The 26893-nt window shown below is 40.6% G+C and overlaps 2 protein-coding genes across 4 annotated transcripts in view; one reads left to right on the top strand and one right to left on the bottom strand.

Moving 5' to 3' along the window:
* The window catches only part of LOC133611214 (uncharacterized), a 261184-nt gene that overhangs the window by 42761 nt on the left and 191530 nt on the right, over positions 1 to 26893 (top strand). The window lies entirely within an intron of this gene.
* Positions 319 to 20333, bottom strand: LOC133611926 (uncharacterized). The gene is made up of 3 exons (XM_061969107.2): positions 19912 to 20333; positions 15481 to 15663; positions 319 to 2385 (listed from the first exon to the last, which is right to left on the bottom strand). Exons 1-3 carry the CDS (start codon positions 20033 to 20035, stop codon positions 1478 to 1480), a joined length of 1215 nt encoding a protein of 404 aa, XP_061825091.2. The 5' UTR covers positions 20036 to 20333; the 3' UTR covers positions 319 to 1477.

Below are 26893 nucleotides of genomic sequence, written 5' to 3'. Positions count from 1 at the left end.
CAATGCTTTGCAGCCAGTAGCACAGCCTTTGAAGGAGCATAGGTATGGGCAGTGTAATATTCTGGGTTGGAGTCAATAACCAGGCGAGGTGACAAAGTTACGTCTCTTTACTTCATACTTCAGAACCGACTCCCACATTTACCGTCAGGGTGCGCAATACAACGTAAACCATTGGCAAACCAAAAAGTAACCACAGCTAGAACACTACAGTGTTCTGTGGTTACTTTTTGGTTGGCCAAACGGACGTGACGACAGGCTGTCCTCACTCAGGTCCGCACGGACCTGGAGGGGGCGTGCCCTAAGTCTGTCTGGAAATCGGGAGAACGGTTGTCCCGGGAGATTTTCGGGAGAGGCACTGAAATTCGGGAGTCTCCCGGAAAGTTCGGGAGGGTTGGCAAGTATGCTGTGAATGTACTAACTCATGCTCACTTCATCATTTTTTGGCTTTCGCTGTATTCACCACCGCGCTATTATTTATTGGCCTCGCACATATAATTTAGGCACTTGTTTATATTTTTAGTTAATATTTATTGTTTATATTGAACAAAAAGAGCCCAGTCAACCAAGTCAAATTCCCTCTGTGTTACATGACCAATAAAGCTGATTGATTCTGATAACAGTATATATATATCTTTTTTTCTTTTTTTTTAATGCTAACTACACATATGCCAGCATGCACATACACTCAATGAAATGAGAACTTTGGTCTTCCCATCATACTGTATTTTTGCATGCAAACTCCTATGTATGTTGTCATCTACATCATATTAGAGATGAAAATGTCCAACTTGTGGTTATTTATTAAGTCTCCACAATAAAGGTACTGTAAATAGGACAGCATATTAATATACAGTACAGGCCAAAAGTTTGGACACACCTTCTCATTCAATGCGTTTTCTTTATTTTCATGACTATTTACATTGTAGATTGTCACTGAAGGCATCAAAACTATGAATGAACACATGTGGAGTTATGTACTTAACAAAAAAAGGTAAAATAACTGAAAACATGTTTTATATTCCAATTTTTCCAAAATAGCCACTCTTTGCTCTGATTACTGTTTTGCACACTCTTGGCATTCTCTCGATGAGCTTCAAGAGGTAGTCACCTGAAATGGTTTTCACTTCACAGGTGTCATGGTTTTGATGCCTTCAGAGACAATCTACAATCCTAATAGTCACCGAAATAAAGAAAACACATTGAAATGAGAAGGTGTGTCCAAACTTTTGGCCTGTACTGTACATATGAAGCGAAAATTCACAAAAACCAGTGAATGCATTTCTATTTAAAGGCATATAGTCGCTAAAAATATTGAAAAATAAACAACACTAACCTCTGGTGTCATACACACAGCAGATGTGGCATTACATTGACCAATAGTACAGTGACAATCTTTAAACACAAAATGTAGAGGAAAACATTTGTCCATTTCACGCAACTTTGTGTATGTGAAAGGATTTTACCACAAACTGAGCAACTAAAGGGTTCTTCTTCTTTTGTGTGTCAGCATGTGTTGTGTCAAATTGTCGCACCGAGAAAATGTGTGCGAACAAAGTGAACAACCGAAGGGTCTTTCTCGTGTGTGCGTTCTCATGTGCGATACCATGTTTGACTTTTGGGAGAACTGTTCAGCGCAAACGGAACAACTAAAAGGTTTTTCACCCGTGTGTGTCCTCATGTGTGACGCAATGTTTGACCTCTGAGAGAATTGTTTACCACAAACTGAACACTTAAAAGGTTTTTCACCATTGTGTGTCCGCATGTGTACTATCAAAGTGTCACGCCGACTGAAGGTTTTTGCGCAAAATGAACACGAATGCGGTTTTTCTCCCGTGTGCGTTCTCATGTGTGATGTCATATGTGACTTTACAGCAAATCCGTCACCGCAAATTGAGCAACTAAAGGGTTTTTCTCCTGTGTGCGTTCTCATGTGTCGAGTCAAATCAATCTGCGAGAATTTTTTACCACAGACTGAGCAAACAAGGAGTTTTTCTCCTGTGTGTATCCTCATGTGACGATTCAAAGTGCCCTTTTGAGTAAATCTCTTATCACAGACTGAGCAGGTCAGGTATTCTTTACGCGTTTCCTTTTCAGAGCATTCGGAGTGTTTGTTGACCTCATCGCTTTCATATTTTGTATCGCAGCTCCAAGGTTCTCGGATGTTGTCGCTGTCTTCATCCTCAGAAGAGTGTGATGTTGTGTCGTCACTATCTGATAGCGGAGCTAAGAGGTTGTCTGCTTCGGTCTTCACAGAGACACCAGTCAGGTGCAAGTTAGTGAGATCTTCAACATGTGAGGGCTGTGGATCCTCCTGCTTCAAAGTGAAGCTCCCCACCTGCAGTTGAGTGAGACGGTCATCTTGACGGCTAATCAACTGCTGGACGTCTGCAGGACACAAACAAAACAAACACACTTTATGTCAAATATTGCATTACTAGTGTTGGAATAATTGTTTGTAAGTTATCACAAAAGAAACGTTGTATTATGAATGCTGTCTTTCGAGGCCTAACAAGAGGAAGAAGGCTCGTGAAACGCCACTGTGATTTCAACACGGACAGATGGCAGGATCTGCTCAACTTCCAGAGGAACTCTCTTTGAAGTGTTAAACGAACTCTCTTTGAAATATTTCACAAACTCTCTTCCAACTATTTGGTAACCGAGGTCAACGCTATTTACGACCCGCTGCCCTCTTGAAGTCCCTGTGGTCAGGAGACGGGAGGGGTTATCCATTGTCCTCCAACACCTGCCCCAGCTGGATCCAGGAAGAGCCCAAGCCCGAGAAATCCTCTTCTTGGACTTCAATGAGACCGAAAACAATGACTGTTTTACATACTTCCCATTCCTGCTGTGACATGTGTTGGTGCGTGAACATTGAACATCTGAATAAATGAGGAGACGAAAACCTTCTTCGTCAGAGCGTGGTGCAGGACTGTACAGAGAGTGCAGTGGCCATGTCTCTCCTCAATATTGAGTGCAAATTTAATTCTGTCTCTGTTTGATTCCTTGCCTCTTGTCTTGTTTAATAGATGTCCTCAGTGTTTGAACGTGACAACTAGTTTATACCTTTTGTAAGGTATATACCGTTGTATGAAAAAGTGCTCACATTTCCCAAAGATCGTCCCGGTGGGATCATGTCAGAAATTGCAACTTCAGCATAAAACATTGTAGCGTGCAGACAAGAGTCTCACAGAGTCCGACTCTCTTTTTATACTTTCATTGCCAGCTTTATGCCAGCCACAGGCTCAATTCCAACAACGTATTCTCTCTCCTGCAAGCAAATTTCTCTGCGCTCTCAATGCATTGACACACTTTCTCATTCTCTACCGATCGATCACCTTCAAGGCACGGTACCTTCACGAACATGGGAACTCTGAACATCAACAAAACATTAACAAACAATAAGAGCAGAAGGTTGTTAGAATATTACAACCCTCCTCCCATGGCACACATCTATTAAAGGGGAACATTATCACAATTTCAGAAGGGTTAAAACCATTAAAAATCAGTTCCCAGTGGCTTATTTTATTTTTCGAAGTTTTTTTCAAAATTTTACCCATCACGCAATATCCCTAAAAAAAAGCTTCAAAGTGCCTGATTTTAACCATCGTTATATACACCCGTCCATTTTCCTGTGACGTCACATAGTGAAGCCAACACAAACAAACATGGCGCATAGAACAGCAAGCTATAGCGACATTAGCTCGGATTCAGACTCGGATTTCAGCGGCTTAAGCGATTCAACAGATTACGCATGTATTGAAACGGATGGTTGTAGTGTGGAGGCAGGTAGCGAAAATGAAATTGAAGAAGAAACTGAAGCTATTGAGCCATATCGGTTTGAACCGTATGCAAGCGAAACCGATGAAAACGACACGACAGCCAGCGACACGGGAGAAAGCGAGGACGAATTTGGCGATCGCCTTCTAATCAACGATTGGTATGTGTTTGTTTGGCATTAAAGGAAACTAACAACTATGAACTAGGTTTACAGCATATGAAATACATTTGGCAACAACATGCACTTTGAGAGTGCAGACAGCCCAGTTTTCATCAATTATTATATTCTGTAGACATACCCTCATCCGCTCTCTTTTCCTGAAAGAAAGCTGTCCAGTTTTGGAGTTGATGTCAGCAGGCCAGGGAAGCTAGGGTCGATATTCTTCTCTTGATCATCTTCGGTGGCATAAGGGACGGTGTGAGCCAAGACATCCAGGGGGTTTAGCTCGCTCGTCTGCGGGAACAAACTGCCGCCATTGCTTGCCGTGCTACCGAGGTCCTTTGTCCCTGAATTGCTCACACACTCCGGCAGATTCAATGAGGGTCTGGCGGCAGATTTCTTTGACTTTATCGTTGGAAATGCATCTGCTTTGAGTGTCGCAGGATATCCACACATTCTTGCCATCTCTGTCGTAGCATAGCTTTCGTCGGTAAAGTGTGCGGAACAAACGTCCAATTTCTTGCCATTTTCGCATCTTTGGGCCACTGGTGCAACTTGAATCCGTCCCTGTTCGTGTTGTTACACCCTCCGACAACACACCGACGAGGCATGATGTCTCCAAGGTACGGCAAACAGTCGAAAAAAACGGAAAATAACAGAGCTGATTTGACTCGGTGTTTGAGAAAATGGCGGATTGCTTCCCGATGTGACGTCATCGCTCCGAGAGCGAATAATAGAAAGGCGTTTAATTCGCCAAAATTCACCCATTTAGAGTTCGGAAATCGGTTAAAAAAATATATGGTCTTTTTTCTGCAACATCAAGGTATATATTGACGCTTACATAGGTCTGGTGATAATATTCCCCTTTAATGCTGTATGATGGATGAAATCCCATAAACCAGGGGTCCTCAACCACTTTTCGCAATGGGGACCATTTTAATGTAGGCATTATTTTCACGGACCGGCCTTCCACGGGTGCCGGATAAATACAGCAAAAATAAGTGCATGAAAAAAACAAGTCACCATGATGCTGAATTAGTGGGAGCCCTGGCCATTTTTCCTTTTTTAAAAAAGCACTCCAAAGACTTTAGTTTTTTACTCATCTTCGCAAGCTTGTGGGCTTATTTTTTTGGCTAACATATATGATGCGTCATCGTCGAAGACAAGAGAATACAAAATAGAATATTAAAAAAATAGATACAAAGACATGCACCTGGGGATAGGTTGATTGGCAACACTAAATGGTCCCTAGTGTGTGAATGTGAGTGTGAATGTTGTCTGTCTATCTGTGTTGGCCCTGTGATGAGGTGGCGACTTGTCCAGAGTGAGCTCCGCCTTCCGCCCGAATCCCCCCGCGACCCCAAAAGGGACAAGCGGTAGAAAATGGATGGATGGATAGATATACTTGCCATTAATTCCATTGGATGTCTATGGCTCTCTATTTATATTCTAAAATGTATGTACCGTATTTTTCGGACTATAAGTCGCAGTTTTTTTCATAGTTTGGCCGGGGGTGCGACTTATACTCAGGAGCGACTTATGTGTGAAATTATTAACACATTAGCGTAAAATATCAAATAATATTATTTAGCTCATTCACGTAAGAGACTAGACGTATAAGATTTCATGGGATTTAGCGATTAGGAGTGACAGATTGTTTGGTAAACGTATAGCATGTTCTATATGTTATAGTTATTTGCATGACTCTTACCATAATATGTTACGTTAACATACCAGTTGGTTATTTATGCCTCATATAACGTACACTTATTCAGCCTGTTGTTCACTATTCTTTATTTATTTTAAATTGCCTTTCAAATGTCTATTCTTGGTGTTGAGTTTTATCAAATAAATTTCCCCAAAAAATGCGACTTGTACTCCAGTGCGACTTATATATGTTTTTTTCCTTCTTTATTATTAGAGATGTCCGATATCGGCCGATAAATGCTTTAAAATGTACGGTATAGTTTTTTTATTATTATCGGTATCGTTTTTTTTTTTTTTTTTTTTTTTTTTTTTATTAAATCAACATAAAAAACACAAGATACACTTACAATTAGTGCACCAACCCAAAAACGCTCCCTCCCCCATTCACACAAAAGTGTTGTTTCTTTCTGTTATTAATATTCTGGTTCCTACATTATATATCAATATATAACAATACAGTCTGCAAGGGATACAGTCCGTAAGCACACATGATTGTGCGTGCTGCTGGTCCACTAATAGTACTAACCTTTAACAATTAATTTTACTCATTTTCATTAATTACTAGTTTCTATGTAACTGTTTTTATATAGTTTTACTTTCTTTTTTATTCAAGAAAATGTTTTTAATTTATTTATCTTATTTTATTAATTTTTTAAAAAAGGACCTTATCTTCACCATACTTGGTTGTCCAAATTAGGCATAATAATGTGTTAATTCCACGACTGTATATATCGGTATCGGTTTATATCAGTATCGGTAATTAAGAGTGGGACAATATCGGAATATCGGATATGGGCAAAAAAGCCATTTTCGGACATGCCTATTTATTATGCATTTTCGACCGGTGCGACTTATACTCCGGAGCGACTTATACTCCAAAAAAATATGGTATTCATATTTTGTGCAGTATTTCATACAGAGATACACTTATGTATGCTTTTTTGGTGCAATTTTCCCGGCATAAACACATCTGTAGATGTTATGTACAATAATACCAACATTTTAACTTACTAGGCCAAGGGAGATGCATACTTTCTTCCTTCAGCACACTTACTATATGCAACAAGTTAGCACACTTGCACTTCAGTACTCTGCCACTTTTAACTACTATGGTAACTACAGATGTCCGATAATGGCTTTTTTGCCGATATCCGATATTGTCCAACTCTTAATTACCGATACCGATATCAACCGATACCGATATATACAGTCGTGGAATTAACTCATTATTAGGCCTAATTTTGTTGTGATGCCCCTGCTGGATGCATTAAACAATGTAACAAGGTTTTCCAAAATAAATCAACTCAAGTTATGGAAAACAAATGCCAACATGGAACTGCCATATTTATTATTGAAGTCACAAAGTGCATTTTTTTTAACATGCCTCAAAACAACAGCTTGGAATTTGGGACATGCTCTCCCTGAGAGAGCATGAGGAGGTTGAGGTGGGCGGGGTTGGGGGGGTGCATATTGTAGCGTCCCGGAAAAGTTAGTGCTGCAAGGGGTTCTGGGTATTTGTTCTGTTGTGTTTATGTTGTGTTACGGTGCGGATGTTCTCCCGAAATGTGTCTGTCATTCTTGTTTGGTGTGGGTTTGCAGTGTGGCGCTTATTTGTAACAGTGTTAAACTTGTTTATACGGCCACCCTCAGTGTGACCTGTATGGCTGTTGACCAAGTATGCATTGCATTCACTTGTGTGTGTGAAAAGCCGTAGATATTATGTGACTGGGCCGGCACACAAAGGCAGTGCCTTTAAGGTTTATTGGCGCTCTGTACTTCTCCCTACGTCCGTGTACAGCGGCGTTTAAAAAAGACATACATTTTACTTTTTGAAACCGATAATTTTGAAACCGATACCGATAATTTCCGATATTAAATTTTAAAGCATTTATCGGCCGATGATATCGGCAGTCCGATATTATCGGACATCTCTGATAGTAACTTTATTCTTGGTCTGTCCTGAGCTGATTCCATGCAGCAACCTACTGTTTTATACTGGTCTCTACTTTGTTGTATCCATCCATCCATCCATCTTCTTCCGCTTATCCGAGGTCGGGTCGCGGGGGCAGCAGCCTAAGCAGGGAAGCCCAGACTTCCCTCTCCCCAGCCACTTCGTCCAGCTCTTCCTGTGGGACCCCGAGGCGTTCCCAGGCCAGCCGGGAGACATAGTCTTCCCAACGTGTCCTGGGTCTTCACCGCGGCCTCCTACCGGTCGGACGTGCCCTAAACACCTCCCTAGGGAGGCGTTCGGGTGGCATCCTGACCAGATGCCCGAACCACCTCATCTGGCTCCTCTCGATGTGGAGGAGCAGCGGCTTTACTTTGAGCTCCTCCCGGATGGCAGAGCTTCTCACCCTATCTCTAAGGGAGAGCCCCGCCACCCGGCGGAGGAAACTCATTTCGGCCGCTTGTACCCGTGATCTTGTCCTTTCGGTCATAACCCAAAGCTCATGACCATAGGTGAGGATGGGAACGTAGATCGACCGGTAAATTGAGAGCTTTGCCTTCCGGCTCAGCTCCTTCTTCACCACAACGGATCGATACAGCATCCGCATTACTGAAGACGCCGCACCGATCCGCCTGTCGATCTCACGATCCACTCTTCCCTCACTCGTGAACAAGACTCCGAGGTACTTGAACTCCTCCACTTGGGGCAAGATCTCCTCCCCAACCCGGAGATGGTTGGGGAGGAGATCACTATTCTTTATTTATTTGAAATTGCCTTTCAAATGTCTATTCTTGGTGTTGGCTTTTATCAAATAAATGTCCCCCAAAAATGCGACTTATATATGTTTTTTTCCTTCTTTATTATGCCTTTTCGGCCGGTGCGACTTATACTCCGGAGCGACTTATACTCCGAAAAATATGGTATTCATATTTTGTGCAATATTTCATACAGAGATACACTTATGTATGCTTTTTTGGTGCAATTTTCCCGGCATAAACACATCTGTAGATGCTAACTACCTGTGCAATATGGCTATGTACAATAATACCAACATTTTAACTTACTAGGCCAAGGGAGATGCATACTTTCTTCCTTCAGCACACTTACTATATGCAACAAGTTAGCACACTTGCACTTCAGTACTCTGCCACTTTTAACTACTATGGTAACTACAGATGTCCGATAATGGCTTTTTTGCCGATATCCGATATTGTCCAACTCTTAATTACCGATACCGATATCAACCGATACCGATATATACAGTCGTGGAATTAACTCATTATTATGCCTAATTTTGTTGCGATGCCCCTGCTGGATGCATTAAACAATGTAACAAGGTTTTCCAAAATAAATCAACTCAAGTTATGGAAAACAAATGCCAACATGGAACTGCCATATTTATTATTGAAGTCACAAAGTGCATTTTTTTTAACATGCCTCAAAACAACAGCTTGGAATTTGGGACATGCTCTCCCTGAGAGAGCATGAGGAGGTTGAGGTGGGCGGGGTTGTGGAGGTGCATATTGTAGCGTCCCGGAAAAATTAGTGCTGCAAGGGATTCTGGGTATTTGTTCTGTTGTGTTTATGTTGTGTTCCGGTGCGGATGTTCTCCCGAAATGTGTTTGTCATTCTTGTTTGGTGTGGGTTCACAGTGTGGCGCATATTTGTAACAGTGTTAAAGTTGTTTATACGGCCACCCTCAGTGTGACCTGTATGGCTGCTGACAAAGTATGTTTTGCATTCACTTGTGTGTGTGTGTGAAAAGCCATAGATATTATGTGATTGGGCCGGCACGCAAAGGCAGTGCCTTTAAGGTTTATTGGCACTCTGTACTTCTCCCTACGTCCATGTACAGCGGCGTTTAAAAAAGACATACATTTTACTTTTTGAAACCGATACCGATCATTTCCGATATTAAAATTTAAAGCATTTATCGTCCGATAATATCGGCAGTCCGATATTATCGGACATCTCTAATGGTGACTTTATTCTTGGTCTGTCCTGAGCTGATTCCATGAAGCAACCTACTGTTTTATACTGGTCTCTACTTTGTTGTATTTGTATTAAATTTGACTGCCATCTACTGGTCACACTTACCATTACACCATGTACCAAATAAAATTGCTTTGAGGTCGGTAAGCAAAACCAGAATTATTCTGTACATTAGGCGCAGCGGCTTATAAGGCGCACTGTTGAGTTTTGAGAAAGAAAATGAGCTATCTTTGACGCGATCAAAGAATAAAAGCACAAGCATAATATAATTACTGTTTTTTCTGGACTATAAGCCGGTACTTTTTTTCCAACGCTTTAAACCATGCGGCTGATTTATAGATTTTTCTTCGCTAACAGCCATAATGTTTTGTATTCAACAAATACTTTTCATAAAACACCAACAGAGACACTGAAAAGGTGTGTTAATATATAGTGCTATGGCGCCATCTTTTGGACGGGTTAGCTCACCGTGGGTGCTGCAGATTGAAAATGTATTTTCGGTTTAGTGCCTGTACATCCTTATTTGCCTACAACATTTCTGCTCAAAAGTATTCTTCATGCATCACTCCAAGCATCGTTTGTACCGGTACGTTTTACAATATAACTAAAACAATTCATACTTACTAAACCGTCCTATGTGTGATGTCTGTAGGAGTGTTTTCATGCATATCTGTATGTGCTATCGTAATGTAATCAAGATTGTGTTGTTAGCATTAGCAAAAATGCTAACACGTTTACCAGTCTCTGTGTTAGTATTATTAACTTACAATGGCATTCTTTTTGTATTGTTTTAGTTTAATAAATTCACCAAAACTTCACTGTGGACTTATTGAGTTTGCTTAGCTGATTGGAGAGTTAGCTTCCGCAGTTAGTGGGTCCATGATGATGACTTCTGTTTTCTTTGATTAACCATTTTACTGACAAGCACTGTTTGGAAACAATTAAGGTATGTTTAGTTTGCAAATACATCAAAGATGCTATTTGAATCCATTTCTAATGGATAAAGCTTTGGCCTGGACAAGAGGTCACCAGGTGGTCTTCAACGTTCACCGAGTGTTTCGACCCTTAACCACAACATTCTCCGGTTGGTGGGTCAGCAGTGATTGGCCAAATCACTGCCCCTCTCATCCAGGCTTCCAGCTATTGTCCTCTCTTTTATGCCAGAGCCAACAGGAGGCTATCTCTGCCGCTTCTCCCAGCCTACGAACGGCTGTTTTCCTCAAGTGACCTCTCAATCCGACCTTTGTCATCAGATTCCACACAGATTGAGCAGGGAATCCTCGACATCCAACTTCCACTGTCATCAGCCATGCTGTCCACCCCTTGTCCCGGCAGTCCTGGACAAGTTGTTGGTACTTTGTTTTCTTCCTCTCTGCCGCTTCCTCACATCCCTCCTCCCACGGGACAGTAAGTTCCACCAGGATGATTTTCTTTCCCTCTGGGGACCACATAACTATGTCTGGTCTTAGAGTGGTGGACAGTACCGCCTCAGGGAAGAGGAGCTTCCTCCCCAGGCCGACCTCCATCTCCCAACCCTGGGCCAACTGCAGGAGGTTTTGCTTGGCTTGGCCTTGGACAACTGGTCTATGACACTCTTTCACAAAGGTGATGGTGCTCAGCAGTGGCTTAGTTTTGGCCGGGTGTTTCTTTCTCCTCTCTTGCTCTAAGATGTCTGCGAGCATTGCCAACACCCTGTCATGGCGCCACCTGTATCTTTCCTGGGTCAATGCTGTATATCTGCAGGCTGGTGAACAACATCACGGAAGACCTGTTGCCGGAGTCACAATGTGGTTTCAGGAAGAACAGGAGCACTGTGGACATGGTGTTCACAACACGGCAGCTTCAGGAGAAGTGTAGGGAGCAGCACCAGGACCTCTTTGTTGCTTTCATTGATCTGTCGAAGGCTTTTGACACCGTCAACAGGGAGCTTCTCTGGAATATCCTCCTGAAGTTCGGCTGCCCACAGAAGTTTGTCAACATCCTAAGGCAATTCCATGAAGGGATGATGTCACGTGTGACTATTGGCGGCCAGGAATCAGAACCCTTTAAGGTGTGCACCGGTGTACGCCAGGGATGTGTTCTTGCTCCGGTCTTGTTTAATATCTTCCTCCTGTGTGTGACACTGCTGCTTCATGAGAGGATCAAGAAGGACAGTGGCGTTACCGTTGACTTCCGACTTGACGGGAACCTGTTTAACATCCGGAGGCTCCAAGCAGTCACAAAAGTCACACCAGTGCAAGTCATTGAACTCCAATACGCAGATGACTGCGCAGTTGTGGCCCACACACCGGAAGCGCTGCAAGCTACCCTCTCAGCCGCTGCAAGTGCTTATGGCAGACTGGGCCTCTCTGTCAATGTGGCAAAAACCGAGGTAATATGCCAGTGGGCATCCACTCCTCCACCTCACCCACCAACCTTCACCATCGACAATAAACCACTAGCAGTAGTGGACTCTTTCAAATACCTTGGCAGCTTTCTCTCTGACGATTTCAGTATCGACAAGGAGGTTCAAAACCGGATCAAGCAGGCGTCAGCATCTTTTGGCAGACTCAGGGGAAGGGTCTTCCAGAACAAAGACCTTAAGCTGCATACCCAGGTAGCGGTTTATTTAGCTGTGGTCATGACGACCCTCCTCTACAGCTGTGAAGCGTGGACCCTGTACAGCCGCCACCTCAGGATGCTGGAGGCCTTCCACATCAGGTGCTTACAATGCATCCTGGGGATATCCTGGAAGGACAGAGTGCCCCACACTGAAATACTCTGCAAGACCAACTGCACCAGTGTGGAGGCTACAGTCACCCAGCACCAACTTCGCTGGCTAGGCCACGTTATCAGGATGCCAGAAGAACGCTTACCACGCAAGGTGCTTTATGGTCAGCTTCATCTTGGTCACCGCTTGGCAGGAGGCCCAAAAAAGCGTTATAAAGATCAAATGAAGACTGTCATGAAGAAATGCGGCCTGAACCAGACCCAGCTGGAGGACACTGCAGCCCAACGTTCCACCTGGCGGCAGCTCCTCCAACAAGGAGTTCATAAGCTTGAGGAGGACCGAAGTGGTCAACGAGCCAGGAAGCGTCAAAGAAGGCATGAAGCCATTGCCACACCTGCACCCCCAGTCAGTGCCTTCACCTGCTCTGTTTGCGGCAGATCATGTGATTCAGCCACATGAGGACTCACAAAACATAGAGATGGATTGTCGTCATCGGATACGATGGACAACCTTAAGTAAGTAAGCTGTTTTGCACCCAGAAAGAATGTGCGCCTTTACCGTCACACAACCTGCACAGCGGGTCCTCCCTCATTCCCCACCTATGCAAGTTGACTGGGGTCGGCAGGGTGTCATATACTGCTCGGAGCAGAAACGAGATACGAAACGGCTCCAGCCTCCTGTATATCTGCAGATTATGGTGCGGCTAATATATGTAAAACTATTTATTTCTTCTCAAATTTGGTGGGTGCGGCTTGAACACCATTGCGCTTTATAGAAAGTATGGTATGTTTTACTTTGAACACTAAAATTAAAGTTACATTTGAGGCAGCTAATTAATCAAAACTCATCAAATACACAATCTAACAACTCCAAATCAGTCCCAAATTATGCGTGTCTAAAATATGTTGAGGTTCACTTTTAAGTATCTGCCTACTTTAAATCCTTTTTAAAATCTTACTAAAAAATGATTTGATCACTTATTGTGTGATTGCTGACTAGTTTATGTTGTGATCATCTGAAACAGTTGCATTTTTGCTGTTGTTTTTGACAATGAAAATGATTGACTTGGGTTGCAGTTTTAGAAACTGTATATGGCGTCACATTAGTGCCAAAAATCCGAGCGCATAAAAACTGTTATCGCGCGCTGATTCTCCACTTCGTGCGCGCGCGCGACACCCTTTTGCGCGCGCGCGGTGCCTTTCTGCGCGCGCGCGACGCCTTTCTGCGCGCTCTCTGTGTACTCCTGGCATCTCTCCTCGCGCTGTCATGTTTCTTTTTGGCACTTTGGGGGCGGGTATGCTTAGACGGCCCCTTCTTTCTGATTGGCTGTGAGCATTTTTCATATGACCAATCATTCTCCAGCGTAGCAACGTTGTAGCCATCTTACCTCGGACATCTAGCCTCAATCATTACATTGATGTCAATGGTACATGTACTAATTAAATTACCATAACTTGCTCGATTTTCGACCAATTTACAAACGGTTTGCCTTGTTACAAATCTTATTACATGTAGATATGACATAGGATGCTGTACCTGTTGAAATTGCCTCTTTCGGTTTAAAAAAAAAAGACTTAATTGTGCAACAGAGTTGTGTAGGGTCAGTGTTAGTCAGTTCTCTGATTATTTTAAACTGTTTCAGAATACATTATTAAAAGCTATTTTTAACATTTTAAAAACAAAATTCAAAGATTATGTCATTAATTTTATGGCTGAATCAAAAGAAATTCCATAAATTAGAAAACAAATGTTCAAGAAGAAGTGAAAATATAAAATAATGTTATGGTTGGATGTTATTGCTGGTGGACCAGTTCTGGCTGAAAGACGTGATTATGGTGTTTGTTGTCTTATTATTTATTTGGGTCACATTTTGTATTACCCTGTATTGTGTTTATGTGGTATGAAATAACCTTCATCAGCGCGCGACATTTTTTTATCCACTTCTTCCTCCGTAAATCTTAATACATATTGACGATGACCCGCCCTGCTATACTTCTGATTGGCTCTGAGCATTTTTCAGCATTTTTCGCCTGACCAATCAGAAAGAAGGGGCCGTCCAAGCATACCCGCCCCCAAAGTGCCACAAAGAAACATGACAGCGCGAGGAGAGATGCCAGGAGTACACAGAGAGCGCGCGCAGAAAGGCGCGCGCAGAAAGGCGCGCGCAGAAAGGCGCGCGCAAAAAGGCACCGACCGTGCGCGCGCAAAAAGGCACCACGCGTGCGCAAAAGGGTGTCGCGCGCGCTCGCGAAGTGGAGAATCAGCGTGCGATAACAGTTTTTATGCGCTCGGATTTTTGGCACTAATGTGACGCCATAACTGTAGACTACATTAAAGTTGCACTTTATTTATTAATATTTATATGAAAAAAAAAATTCAGTTTTTGTAATTGAATTTATATGCTACCTGTTATGATCCATTATTGTCAGGCTTGTCCCTGACAGTTTGACTGTGTTTTAGTTTTTCCTCTGCGTTTGTCTTACCGGTAGTTTTCTGTCAGCGCTTTTATTTTGTCTTCATTTCCTGAGTGTCTCCCTGAGTGCTGCTTCCCCTCAGCTGTGGCTGATTGGCACCTGGCCACACCTGGTGTCAATCAGCCAGCTGCTATTTAAACCTGCCTTCCCCTCCAGTCAGTGCTGGATCATTGTCATTGTCATTGTCATTACTACCTGTCTTAAAACTTGTCGATGTAGCTCTGTCTACTTTTGTTTCACTCTGCTCATGTCCTAGTTCCTTCGTGTCACAGTAAGTGTTTTTGTTCCTTGTCCAAAGTTAGCCTCTGTGCTATTTTAGTTCATAACCAAGTTTGTTCTCCGCCTTGTGCGCGCCTTTTGTTGTTACCCTTTTGTTTGTTGTTTTGCCTTAGTGTTTAATTAAATCATGTTTTCTCGTACAATGCCTTCCGCCTTCTCTGCATCTTGGGGTTCGTCACCTACAAACTCTGACAATTATATTCTTTAAAATAGATAGTTTAACTGATTTTTTCTCTCTTTTCAGTAAAAACATTTCAAAATAGCACATTTTACAGCTGTAATTATACCATCATTTATTATGAACAACTTAAGTATTGTATTAACATTAAAAGAATGGGCTGGTAAATATCCAATATCACATGGATATTTATTTACCAGCCCATTCGTTATATTGTTCATAATTGATTAGATAATATCTGGATGTTCTGATTACTTGGTCTGTGATGCAGCTGTGAGGACTCAGGTGGTTTGTCTTCATGGTCTTCAGTCTTCACAGAGACAACAGTCAGTGGAAACTTGGTGAGATCAGCCTCCTCCTGCCCAAGAAGACACTCTTCCTCCTGAGTGATCCAGAGTTCCTCTTCTTCCTCTTTAATGTGGAGGGGCTGCTGGACATCTGTTGGGTAAATAAGTCATATCAAGATGGAACACAAGTAGTTATTTACTGACGCTGTTGACACAATGAGATTTTTTGCGGTCTCATGTACAGTCGCGATCAAAAGTGTACATACACTTGTAAAGAACATCATGTCATGGCTGTCTTGAGTTTCCAATCATTTCTACAACTCTTATTTTTTTGTGATAGAGTGATTGGAGCACATACTTGTTGGTCACAAAAAACATTCATGAAGTTTGGTTCTTTTATGAATTTATTATGGGTCTACTGAAAATGTGAGCAAATGTGCTGGGTCAAAAGTATACATACAGCAATGTTAATATTTGCTTACATGTCCCTTGGCAAGTTTCACTGCAATAAGGCGCTTTTGGTAGCCATCCACAAGCTTCTGCTTGAATTTCTGACCACTCCTCTTGACAAAATTGGTGCAGTTCAGCTAAATTTGTTGATTTTCTGACATGGACTTGTTTCTTCAGCATTGTCCACACGTTTAAGTCAGGACTTTGGGATGGCCATTCTAAAACCTTAATTCTAGCCTGTTTTAGCCATTCCTTTATCACTTTTGACGTGTGTTTGGGGGTCATTGTTCTGTTGGAACACCCAACTGTTGTCTTGAAGAATTTGGAGGTAATCCTTCTTTTCCATTGTCCCATTTAAAGCACCAGTTCCATTGGCAGCAAAACAAGTCCAGAGCATAATACTACCACAACCATGCTTAACGGTGAGCATGGTGTTCCTGGGATTAAAGGCCTTTTCTCCTCCAAACATATTGCTGGGTATTGTGGCCAAACAGCTCAATTTTTGTTTAATCTGACATCACATGGACAAAGATAAGACCTTCTGGAGGAAAGTTCTGTGGTCAGATGAAACACAAATTCCGCAGTCTCCGTAGCAGAACCTCCAGGTTCTGTAACAGCTTCTTCCCTCAGGCAGTAAGACTCTTGAACGCATCATAAAAATCCCCTAAATTCCCCCCAAAAAACGGATTAACTCGCTGGAATATAAAGACAATATAACATACATCCATAAACGTGGATGCATATGAAAAAGTGCAATATATTTACCTGTACAGTAATCTATTTATATCTGCGCCTTATTGCTCTTTTATCCTGCACTACCATGAGCTAATGCAACAAAATGTTGTTCTTATCTGTACCGTAAAGTTCAAATTTGAATGACAATAAAAGGAAGTCTCTAAGTCTAACATTATCTCTTTAAAGCAGAGCACCCACATTCACTTGGCGAGAAAAGTCAGTCCTTTATTTTCTTTTATTAAATCAAGTATTTGGTTATTGAAAGATGATTGACAATAAATGTTTACTTTCACTAATAGAAGCACATATGTCAGAATCAGGAAGTGAAATGAGCAATGAAACTATGAATTATATTGGATTTACACTGTATGAAAAAAAATTTGAAAAGGAATTTTTCCTTTGCAACCTCATTATACTATTGGCTAAGTTTTATATTCATAAATCTTTGATGCGCCTGAAAGAGTGGCAGCACATCACAGTAGCTCCTTTGAATTCCTTAATTTTACTTTATTTTTGGTATTATTCTCAACTTTTCTTGCTTTTTTTTATCACTTATCTTTTCCATAAACCACTAATTATGGTTCTTGGGCGCTTTTGTGTGTTTTCGTTACTTTTCTTTTTCTTTTCGGGCCGTTTTGTGTTTAAAGGAACAATTTCCCTTGTGGATAATTAAAGTTTGTCTAAGTCTAAATGTAAATGTGTTATACTTGTATAGCGCTTTTCTACCTTCATGGTACTCAAAGCGCTTTGACACCATTTCCACATTCACCCACACATTCACACACTGATGGCGGGAACTGCCATGCAAGGCCCTAACCACGACCCATCAGGAGCAAGGGTGAAGTGTCTTGCCCAAGGACACAACGGACGTAACGAAGTTGGTAGTAGGTGGGGATTGAACCAGGAACCAGTGTTTCCCACACATTCATTTATTTGTGGCGGCCCGCCACGAAAGAATTATGTCCGCCACAAATGGATTTTTCGGCTTTTGACTCGCTTGACCACTCATAAAAGCAATGGGACTGTCTGTGAATGTTGCTTGTAGTTACACCTCCGGTGCAGTAGGTGGCGGTAGCCTACTATGCATTGTAACTCCGCCAATAGCACTTAATTCACCTGGTGGGCCAGAAGAAGAAGAAGAAGAAGGGGGACGGACGGGATCAAAATACTCGCCGGCTACTTTTCATAATGATGGCGCTTCCTACGTTTCTACCTCAAACGTCCAAAAGCTGCTGAAAGCCTTGATCCAGGATGCCATGGGGAAAAAAACTTAAATGGTGCCTTTTGGCGATAGTTAGCAGCTTGGTGGCTCATAGCCGGCTAGCTAACGCTTGCTAGCGTGGTAGCATTGCTTCATTTTTACAGGTGTTATAGGTAGATAGGTTATAGCTGCATCGCTCGCGGCTCGTCATATATTTAACGTTGATCCGCGATTTCACCGAGCGTTTCACTGACGGTGAGCAGCCTGACGCTGCTTCATTAACACCGCCGCTGTTTGACTCGGTCACCTGTTTTCATACCGATGAGCTAACGTGTCCAGGTTATAACCCTGTTGTCAATAAACACACGTGGACAGAAGCTAAATTGTCCACTGTCCACTGCGGCATGTGAATGCAATGAAAATAATAAAATCTGAGCCAACCAGCTGTTAAAATGTTGTCCAGGTTAATGTTTTGGCCATTAAAGGCCCTTCATTTCAAGATTTCAACTGTGATCGGGCTTTAAACAGGTGGCTGACCTGTTCAGATGACCTGCTACTGGTCAAATAATGTGAAATAGCATTTAATTTTACAACATATGCAATTCCATTTAAATGTAATTATAGATAATAATAATAATAATAAATACTGTGTAGTGTTAATAAATAGTCAACGGGAAGGATTTTAGTAAGATATAAGCCATGAGCACTACACAGCCAGAAAAAAACCTAGGCAGGACAAGTAAAAATATTGGGGCAAGTAGATTTGAGAAGTCAGGCAAGTAGAAAAAAACCTTAACGTTGAACCCTGCATGTGTTGAGCTGCTGCCACTTAAGGTTAGACGGCACTGTACATAGAGCGCTTCTGCTCGTTAGTAATAAATTCTAATGTTGGATGTTCACTCCTTCACACAGATGAGTATAGAAAAATATTTTCAACGGCCGAAAAGGGCTGGACTTGGAGAGGAGGTAGGCCTACAGTCCGGACCACAGGTGCGACCTGTTCAGCAGCAGCAGGAGGAGGAGGAGGAGGTTGACTGACTGTGGCAGGAGACCTCTGCCTCTGTTTCACTTCATGTTGCTGGTAAATAATATGGTTGTAGTAGTAGGCTAAAGTTAAATTATTTAATATTCACTAATTAAAGGGGCAGAGCTTTAAGAGACATTTTAGCTTTTATATTTTATAAAATATATATTTTGTAAGAACCACAATTAATAAATATATTTCAGTGAATCACTAATTGTTCAAATCTGTATATAAATATGTACATAAAATGTTGTAATTATATTCCAACTCCGCGTTCTTCTTGGTCATCGCCGCTACAAATAGATGCCTGTCCTGTGGGAAACACTGAGGAACCCTCAGGTTGCTGGCATGGCCACTGTCCCAACCGCGCCACGCCGTCACCAAAATGTAAGTTTCTCAATACCCGACCTGTTTTTTGTGTCTTTAAAAAAGAATTAGAACTCTACATTAAAACACTCTCTACCTCTAACAACCAAAAAGCTGTGAAAACGATGATGCTGTGTTCCAAATTTAAATTATTTACTGAACTTGTGTGAGCCTATGGCTTTGCACTTTGTAATATATATATATTGCATTCTATTTTAGTTACTTTATTGAGTTTACAACCCCCCGGCGCTAATTTGTACTGTTTTTGTACTTATTTTGAATATTATTACTTCTCGATTGTTTGTAAATATTGCAGTCTATAAATAAAGGTTTATAAAATAAAAAAAACAACAACAACAAACTATGAATTATATTAATTACAATGTAAAGTATATTTAGTGATTGTGTGTGTTTTGTGTAAACAAGTTGTTACAAACTGAGATGAACATCAACCTCTCATAAATGTTGTTTTTGAAACTCTAGCTTTCATGAACAAAATAAAAACCAAAGCAGCACATTCTCCTCACAAGACAATTCGCCTTCCTACAGACACTATATTAAGGAATATTGTCACTAATCAAATATAACGTTAATACACTTATAAAAGTAAGATGTAAACAAACCTGTTCTGTGTAACACAACTTGATGTTTCATGAAAACAGCGTCCAGTAGTTGATGTTGTCGCTCGTTCTCCTTTTTAATTGCTGATATGTCCTTCTCGTACTCCGATATCGTTTTTTCGCACATTTTCACACAATCACAACACTTTACACTCACGTAGTCTCTGTTAAGTGATGTGTTGATAACTTCCGCGTCTCTTTGTTAGCAGCTAACAGGCTAAGCTAACTCACAAACTAAACTAGCATAAAGCGGCACAGTTTGCTCCGACTAATGTATACCGATACAAGCAATTGACAACGGAGTTTGCTCTACTAAACGGCATTCATATGTACATGTAGGCACAAATTAGGAACACAGAACTGTAATATAAACAATAACGTCTTAATGGCTAAACGCCATCTTGCTTTTTCCTTGTTTTGTTTTGTCGGTGTCATTCATTACACGATCGGTCCACGCATGCGCAAATTCTACGTCACTCCCCTCACTGGAGGACAATCGAACGCACCATGCATTGTTTTTTTTTAATTTATATTTCCTATAAAAAGCATACATAATAGGAAACATAACATTAAAAAGAAAAAAAGGGGGTAGATACAAAAAAGGCGAGTTTCAATTTTAATGGCAAGGCAAGGCAACTTTATTTATATAGCACGTTTACAACATTTTTTAAATTGGACCAAAGTGCTTTACAGGTTAAAAAGCATATAACAAAAAGACCAAAAAACAAACAAACAAAGAACATAAACAATGAATGAGCTAAACAAGATAGTGCAAAAGCAATACGGTAAAAGGGTTTGAATAAAAAGTAAAATTGCAAGATAAAAATAATGAAATAATAAAAGTGCGACAAATTGAAAAAATAAAAAAATAAAAAATAAAATAAAATAATAATAATAATAATAAATAAAAAATAAATAAAAATAAATAAAAATAAATAAAAATAAATTAAAAAAAATAAATTAAAAGTAAATAAATAAATAAATAAAAAAAATAAAAATAAAAAATAAAGATAAAAAATAAATGTAAAAATAACAAATTTAAATTTAAATGTAAAAATTTGAAAATTTAAAAATTTAAAAATTTAAAAATAAAAAATACAAAATACAAAATTATAAATAAAAATTAAAACAAATACTAAATCACATTTGCTGTCATTGCATTGAATGACGTACGCGGTGCAACTTAAAACCCAACGAGTACATTTGTATTAAATTGTGTATTTCTTTTTCATACTTTTTTTTCACTTTACTTAAATATATAATCAAAATTAAAAAAAGTCGTTTGGGTGTCTGTATGGATCGGGTGGTGGCAGTCCACTGTTACCATTGTGACTTTAGTGCGCTTGTATGACGTGTCGATACACCAAGTCAAACCAGAGCCAACGAAGAGAACGTTGTTGTAAGTTTGACCAAATAAAATAGTACAAATAATTGTTTCCGTGAATTGTTTCTTTTATTCAATAATTGTACACACCAGTGACGTGCAGTGAGGTTGATGGCTGGTGAGGCACTGACTTCATCACAGTCAGATTTACAGATATGAACCCTAAAGAGTATCTTATTCACCATTTGATTGGCAGCAGTTAACGGGTTATGTTTAAAAGCTCATACCAGCATTCTTCCCTGCTTGGCACTCAGCATCAAGGCTTGGAATTGGGGGTTAAATCACCAAAAATGATTCCCGGACACGGCGCCGCTGCTGCCCACTGCTCCCCACTGCTCCCCACTGCTCCCCTCAACTCCCAGGGGGTGAACAAGGGGATGGGTCAAATGCAGAGGACAAATTTCACCACACCTAGTGTGTGTGTGACAATCATTGGTACTTTAACTTAACTTTAACTTTACACATACAAACTGTAGCACACAACAAAGCACATTTAATAAAAAAACGTTATTATGGTCTTACCTTTACTTATAAATGCGCCGCTGTTGTGCTGGATTAATGAACCCCCTGATGGGAGTGTTATATCAACTAAAGCCCTCACTTCAACTTTCCACGTGCAAGATTGAATCTATTTAAAAAAGTGTAACCGAGGGTTTATAAATGTCGCCTATACTGTATGAAACTACAAAATAACAAACACGGAGGCTCCAGTTTACACGAGGACCACTTTATTTACCTTCTTTCAAAAACTTCCGCTCCACTCCAACGTGTCAAAATTCCGCTCTTAGCGCCTTCAAAATAAGAGCTCAAGACATATACTGTATAACAGCGCATAACAGGAACTTAACATCACAAAGAGGAAAGCCCATAAAAATAGGTTACAAAAGTTATTTAATAAGAAGCCAAAAAGTGCAAAAACAATAATGTTCGTGTTGGAGGAGTTGTGAATTAGGTACACCTGCAGTCTGCAGGCGTACCTAATGTTGTGGCCCTGCAGTCATTCGCAATTCCTCCAACACGAACATTATTGTTTTTGCACTTTTTGGCTTCTTATGAAATAACTTTTTTAAATAGATTCAATCTTGCACATGGAAAGTTTAAGTGTGGGCTTTAGTTGACATAACACTCCCGTCAGCGGTTGCCTTGCATTCTACAGCGGGGGTGCAGGAGGCGAGCCTCAGCCAGTGCGTCTTTTGCAGCCGTTTTATGATCGCTCAGCACAAGAAATATGTTACACACATACAGTTGTTAACAAAATACACTGTACATTATATACCTCAGCTAACTAAACTATGGAAATGTATAATATAATTCATATAGCAATACGGTCTCACTGCACAGCAGACCAACAGTTAGCCGAGTCCGTCCATGTTGAGGCACTGAGTGACGTGCCTCGACTGGCTGCTGTTCACCGCACCGTCTCTTCTCAGTATTTGAACGGCAAATGTGAAAATTCAGCGATTTTGAATACAAATAATCGAAAACTGGTGAAGTTAAATGGAAAATAACTTTATAGTATAATCACTGTATACATTTAACAATTTAATATATATTTTTTTCTTTTTACATTTTTTTTATTTCCATGATGGCCTTTAGTGACTGCACGTCACTGGTACACACAAACATACAGTATATACACAAAAACAAGGCACTTTTTCAACACATCTCAACAATTTTTAAACATCCACCAGGTTGAGCAATTATTGTCTTCAACAAAACATGTCATGGAAAGAAAAGTTAAAGACAATATAAATAGATTATCTAAAATAATAATAATTTTTGATTGATTGACTGAAACTTTTATTAGTAGATTGCACAGTACAGTACATATTCCGTACAATTGACCACTAAATGGTAACACCCCAATAAGTTTTTCAACTTGTTTAAGTCGGGGTCCACGTAAAACAATTCATGGTAATAATAATAATAGTTGCATCTCCTCCCCAAGTTGGGGAGAAGATCTTGCCCCAAGTGGAGGAGTTCAAGTACCTCGGAGTCTTGTTCACGAGTGAGGGAAGAGCGGATCGTGAGATCGACAGGCGGATCGGTGCGGCGTCTTCAGTAATGCGGACGCTGTATCGATTCGTTGTGGTGAAGAAGGAGCTGAGCCGGAAGGCAAAGCTCTCAATTTACCGGTCGATCTACGTTCCCATCCTCACCTATGGTCATGAGCTTTGGGTTATGACCGAAAGGACAAGATCACCCTTAGAGATATGGTGAGGAGCTCTGTCATCCTGTGAGGAGCTCAGAGTAAAGCCGCTGCTCCTCCACATGGAGAGGAGCCAGATGAGGTGGTTCGGGCATCTGCTCAGGATGCCACCCGAACGCTTCCCTAGGGAGGTGTTTGGGGCACGTCCAACCGGCAGGAGGCCAAGGGGAAGACCCAGGACACGTTGGGAAGACAATGTCTCCCGGCTGGCCTGGGAACGCCTCGGAATCCCCCGGGAGGAGCTGGACAAAGTGGCTGGGGAGAGGGAAGTCTGGGCTTCTCTGCTTAGGCTGCTTCCCCCGCGACCCGACCTCGGATAAGCGGAAGAAAATGGATGGATGGATTATAATAATAGTAATAAATAATGTAACAATTTCAAAAATAGGGCACATCTAAATCGATTTAAATTCCTTCAGTAAATATACTAATTTAAGGGCTTTTTCAATTTTAACCATTTTCCAAGATTAATAATTTGAAATGATTAAGCCAACGTGTGTTTCCGTGACGTTCCAAAAATGGATCCATGTGTCACAAAACGTCCGGCAGAGGACGACTCCTGTCTGTATGGGTTGCTATCACGTGACCTAAAGGTACTTCCGGGTCTCAGTGTGCAGATTTGGGCGTATTTTGAAAGGTTTAGTTTAGAGGCGGGCAGCACGGTGAAAGAAGGGTTAGTGCAGACCTGGGCAAATATTTTGACTCGGGGGCCAAATTTAGAGGAAAAAATGTGTTTGGGGGCCCTGTATATCTATTTTTAGGAAAACTAATACAAAACCTCACGATAAAGTCTGATTGAATGCTAAAAACGTTATGACAGACCGCCTTAAAAACGGAATGGAATTTAATTTTTTTCTATGAACGATAAAACCCTGAATATTGAGAACATATACATGTCACACCCCCTCTCGATCGACATATTTTACAATCAAGCCCTCTAAGTCTTGTTACATTTTTGAGGTGATAGTAAGCCGATTTTGTTACTGATTTGATGTGACTGTCGAAATCTAAATCAGAATCTAAAAGATCTAAAGAAAGGTATAAAGTGCTAAACGTCTATAATCCCTGCAAGAAATGACACATACATCGACTAGAAACAATAGTCGAGCCAGGGGCGTCACTAGCTTTTAAGGACAGGGGGGGCTTAGCCCCCAGGAGATGCACAGAATGCGAGCGAACGTTACGCACAAGCACAAAACTTCACAAACGGCTAACAAAGACTTAGAAATTATTCATTGTTATTATTGTTATTTAAAAAAAAATGCACGGGACGAAATGAAATGCTCCCCGGGACGATGGCTTTTAACCATTTTTTTTCTTTTTCTTTTTATGTATTTATTCCAGAGGTGGGACCAAGTCATTGCTTTGCAAGTCACAAGTAAGTCTCAAGTCTTTGCCCTCAAGTCCGAGTCAAGTCCCGAGTCAAGACAGAGCAAGTCCGAGTCAAGTCCAAAGTCAAGACTGGAAAGTCTCAAGTCAAGTCCCAAGTCCTGCATTTTGAGTTTCGAGTCCTTTCAAGTCGTTTAACCACAGACTAATATATTTACACAGATTGTGTATGCTTTTAAAATGCTGTATTTATTTATTAAAACAAGTGCATTTGAAATTGCAGGGGAAAAGATAGTGCTGACATTGCACTTCAAAATAGTACTATTAACCAGTCATTTTAAACATGTAACTAATTCCTTTACAGAATAAACACATTTGAAAAAAAACAAGTGCAACTGTACTTATTTGCACAAAAGTGTTAACATTGTATTTCAATGGCATATTGCATTGTAACTAGTTCCACAGCAGTTTCTATCCTGTTCTTACCTTATCTCATTGATCTCATCTCATACTGTATGTGTGTTTATGTGTGCGTACACATGAAAAACATAACAAATATATGAACATAACAATGAACAGAGTTGTACTTTTTAGATGTCAGGACCCTATGCAATATGTACACATATTCTTAATATAGTATACATTTTAACTGACCTTTATTTGACTATGTTTGTCTTTTTGTAGGTGGCTAAAATACGCGGTGCTGCTGACCACCGTCTAACTTTACGTTACTGTGTGTGATACATTGACTAACGTAATGTTACTGTGTGTGATACATTGACTAACGTAATGTTACTGTGTGTGATACATTGACTAACGTTACGTTACTGTGTGTGATACATTGACTAACGTAATGTTACTGTGTGTGATACATTGACTAACGTTACGTTACTGTGTGTGATACATTGTCTAACGTAACGTTATGTGTAGGTACCTCATGCAACCCTGCTTAAAAAAAAATCACTTGACAAAAAGTATGAATAAGGTAGCAAACTGCAGTGGACGCAACAGATTGCCGTGTTTGCAATGACGTTGTAACCATAGACATCTTATAAGTAGACGCAGGTTGCTGTGACGTGAGCAATTTGGCCGCCATCTTGAAGTGGTGATGAGGAGCCGGCGAGCAGCCTAAACTGACAGTTGACAGGTAGAAAACAAAGATGGTGTTCAGCGTTTTCCTGCTCAAATGAGCGGACTGTTGAAAATAGGAATCGGGGGATTACTTTTCACAAGTAAGATTTAACATTAACGTACTATTGGTTGTATCTTATGAAAATAATATTACCACAGAGTTGAGAAGGATCAAAGATCTTCAATATTTGTATGTGAAAATCACAAATAAATCTTCTGGGGGAGGATGACGCCCCTACAGGGGTTTGGTTTACAAACTTTCAGCCCCACCTAAAACAAAATTCACCAGCCGCCACTGATTATGATGCATTCTCATTTTAGGCAAAGTATAAGACAATACTTTCTTAACAGTATAATTGTAACCAGGAATAAGTCTTCAAGGAACAATATTCAAATACTAACATTGTTGGGTAAAACAGAATTTGGTTTTATTCTGAATCCAGTGAAACAGATTGGTGGTTTTAGCTGATATGAAGACTTTCAGGTGTTTATATGTGTTTATGTTTAAGTATTTGGCAGACGCTTTTATCCAAAGCGACTTACATAAAATAATACATATAAAACAATCACTGCAAATATTATCATTTAAGGGAAGAATGTAATAGAAAATATCAATACAAAGTGTCAAGACAGAATAAACTCTCTGCTGCTGCAGCAACAGAGATACAGTCTATAAGATATATAGATATCTAATGTATTCATACATTGTTTATGTAGGATATACGCATGTATATATAACCTAATCATATTGTTTCTTCAACTTAAAAATAGTTTACCGTTTTTTCCCCTTCTCTAGGATTATAATCCCAGTTTTGATCTCGGACGTCTGGTCACTTATAGCATATAAGAATATTATATTACTGTTAAGCAAACTATGAATACTAAAACACGCCAAAACATGTGTCTGTTACACACGTATGACAAAAAAGGGGGGT

This window comes from Nerophis lumbriciformis, linkage group LG08 (genome assembly GCF_033978685.3).
Source record: "Nerophis lumbriciformis linkage group LG08, RoL_Nlum_v2.1, whole genome shotgun sequence".
Classification (NCBI taxonomy): domain Eukaryota; kingdom Metazoa; phylum Chordata; class Actinopteri; order Syngnathiformes; family Syngnathidae; genus Nerophis; species Nerophis lumbriciformis.
This window is presented reverse-complemented; position numbering and strand designations above follow the sequence as displayed.

Bases quoted from the DNA above. Each gene is read 5' to 3' on its own strand.
- LOC133611926 (XM_061969107.2), bottom strand. From the start codon at position 20,035: ATGTGCGAAAAAACGATATCGGAGTACGAGAAGGACATATCAGCAATT. The intron at 15,664-19,911 runs GTTTGTTTACAT...TTTACCCAACAG, and splicing joins AGTTGTGTTACACAGAACAG to ATGTCCAGCAGCCCCTCCAC. The intron at 2,386-15,480 runs GTAATCAGAACA...TGTGTCCTGCAG, and splicing joins ACAGCTGCATCACAGACCAA to ACGTCCAGCAGTTGATTAGC.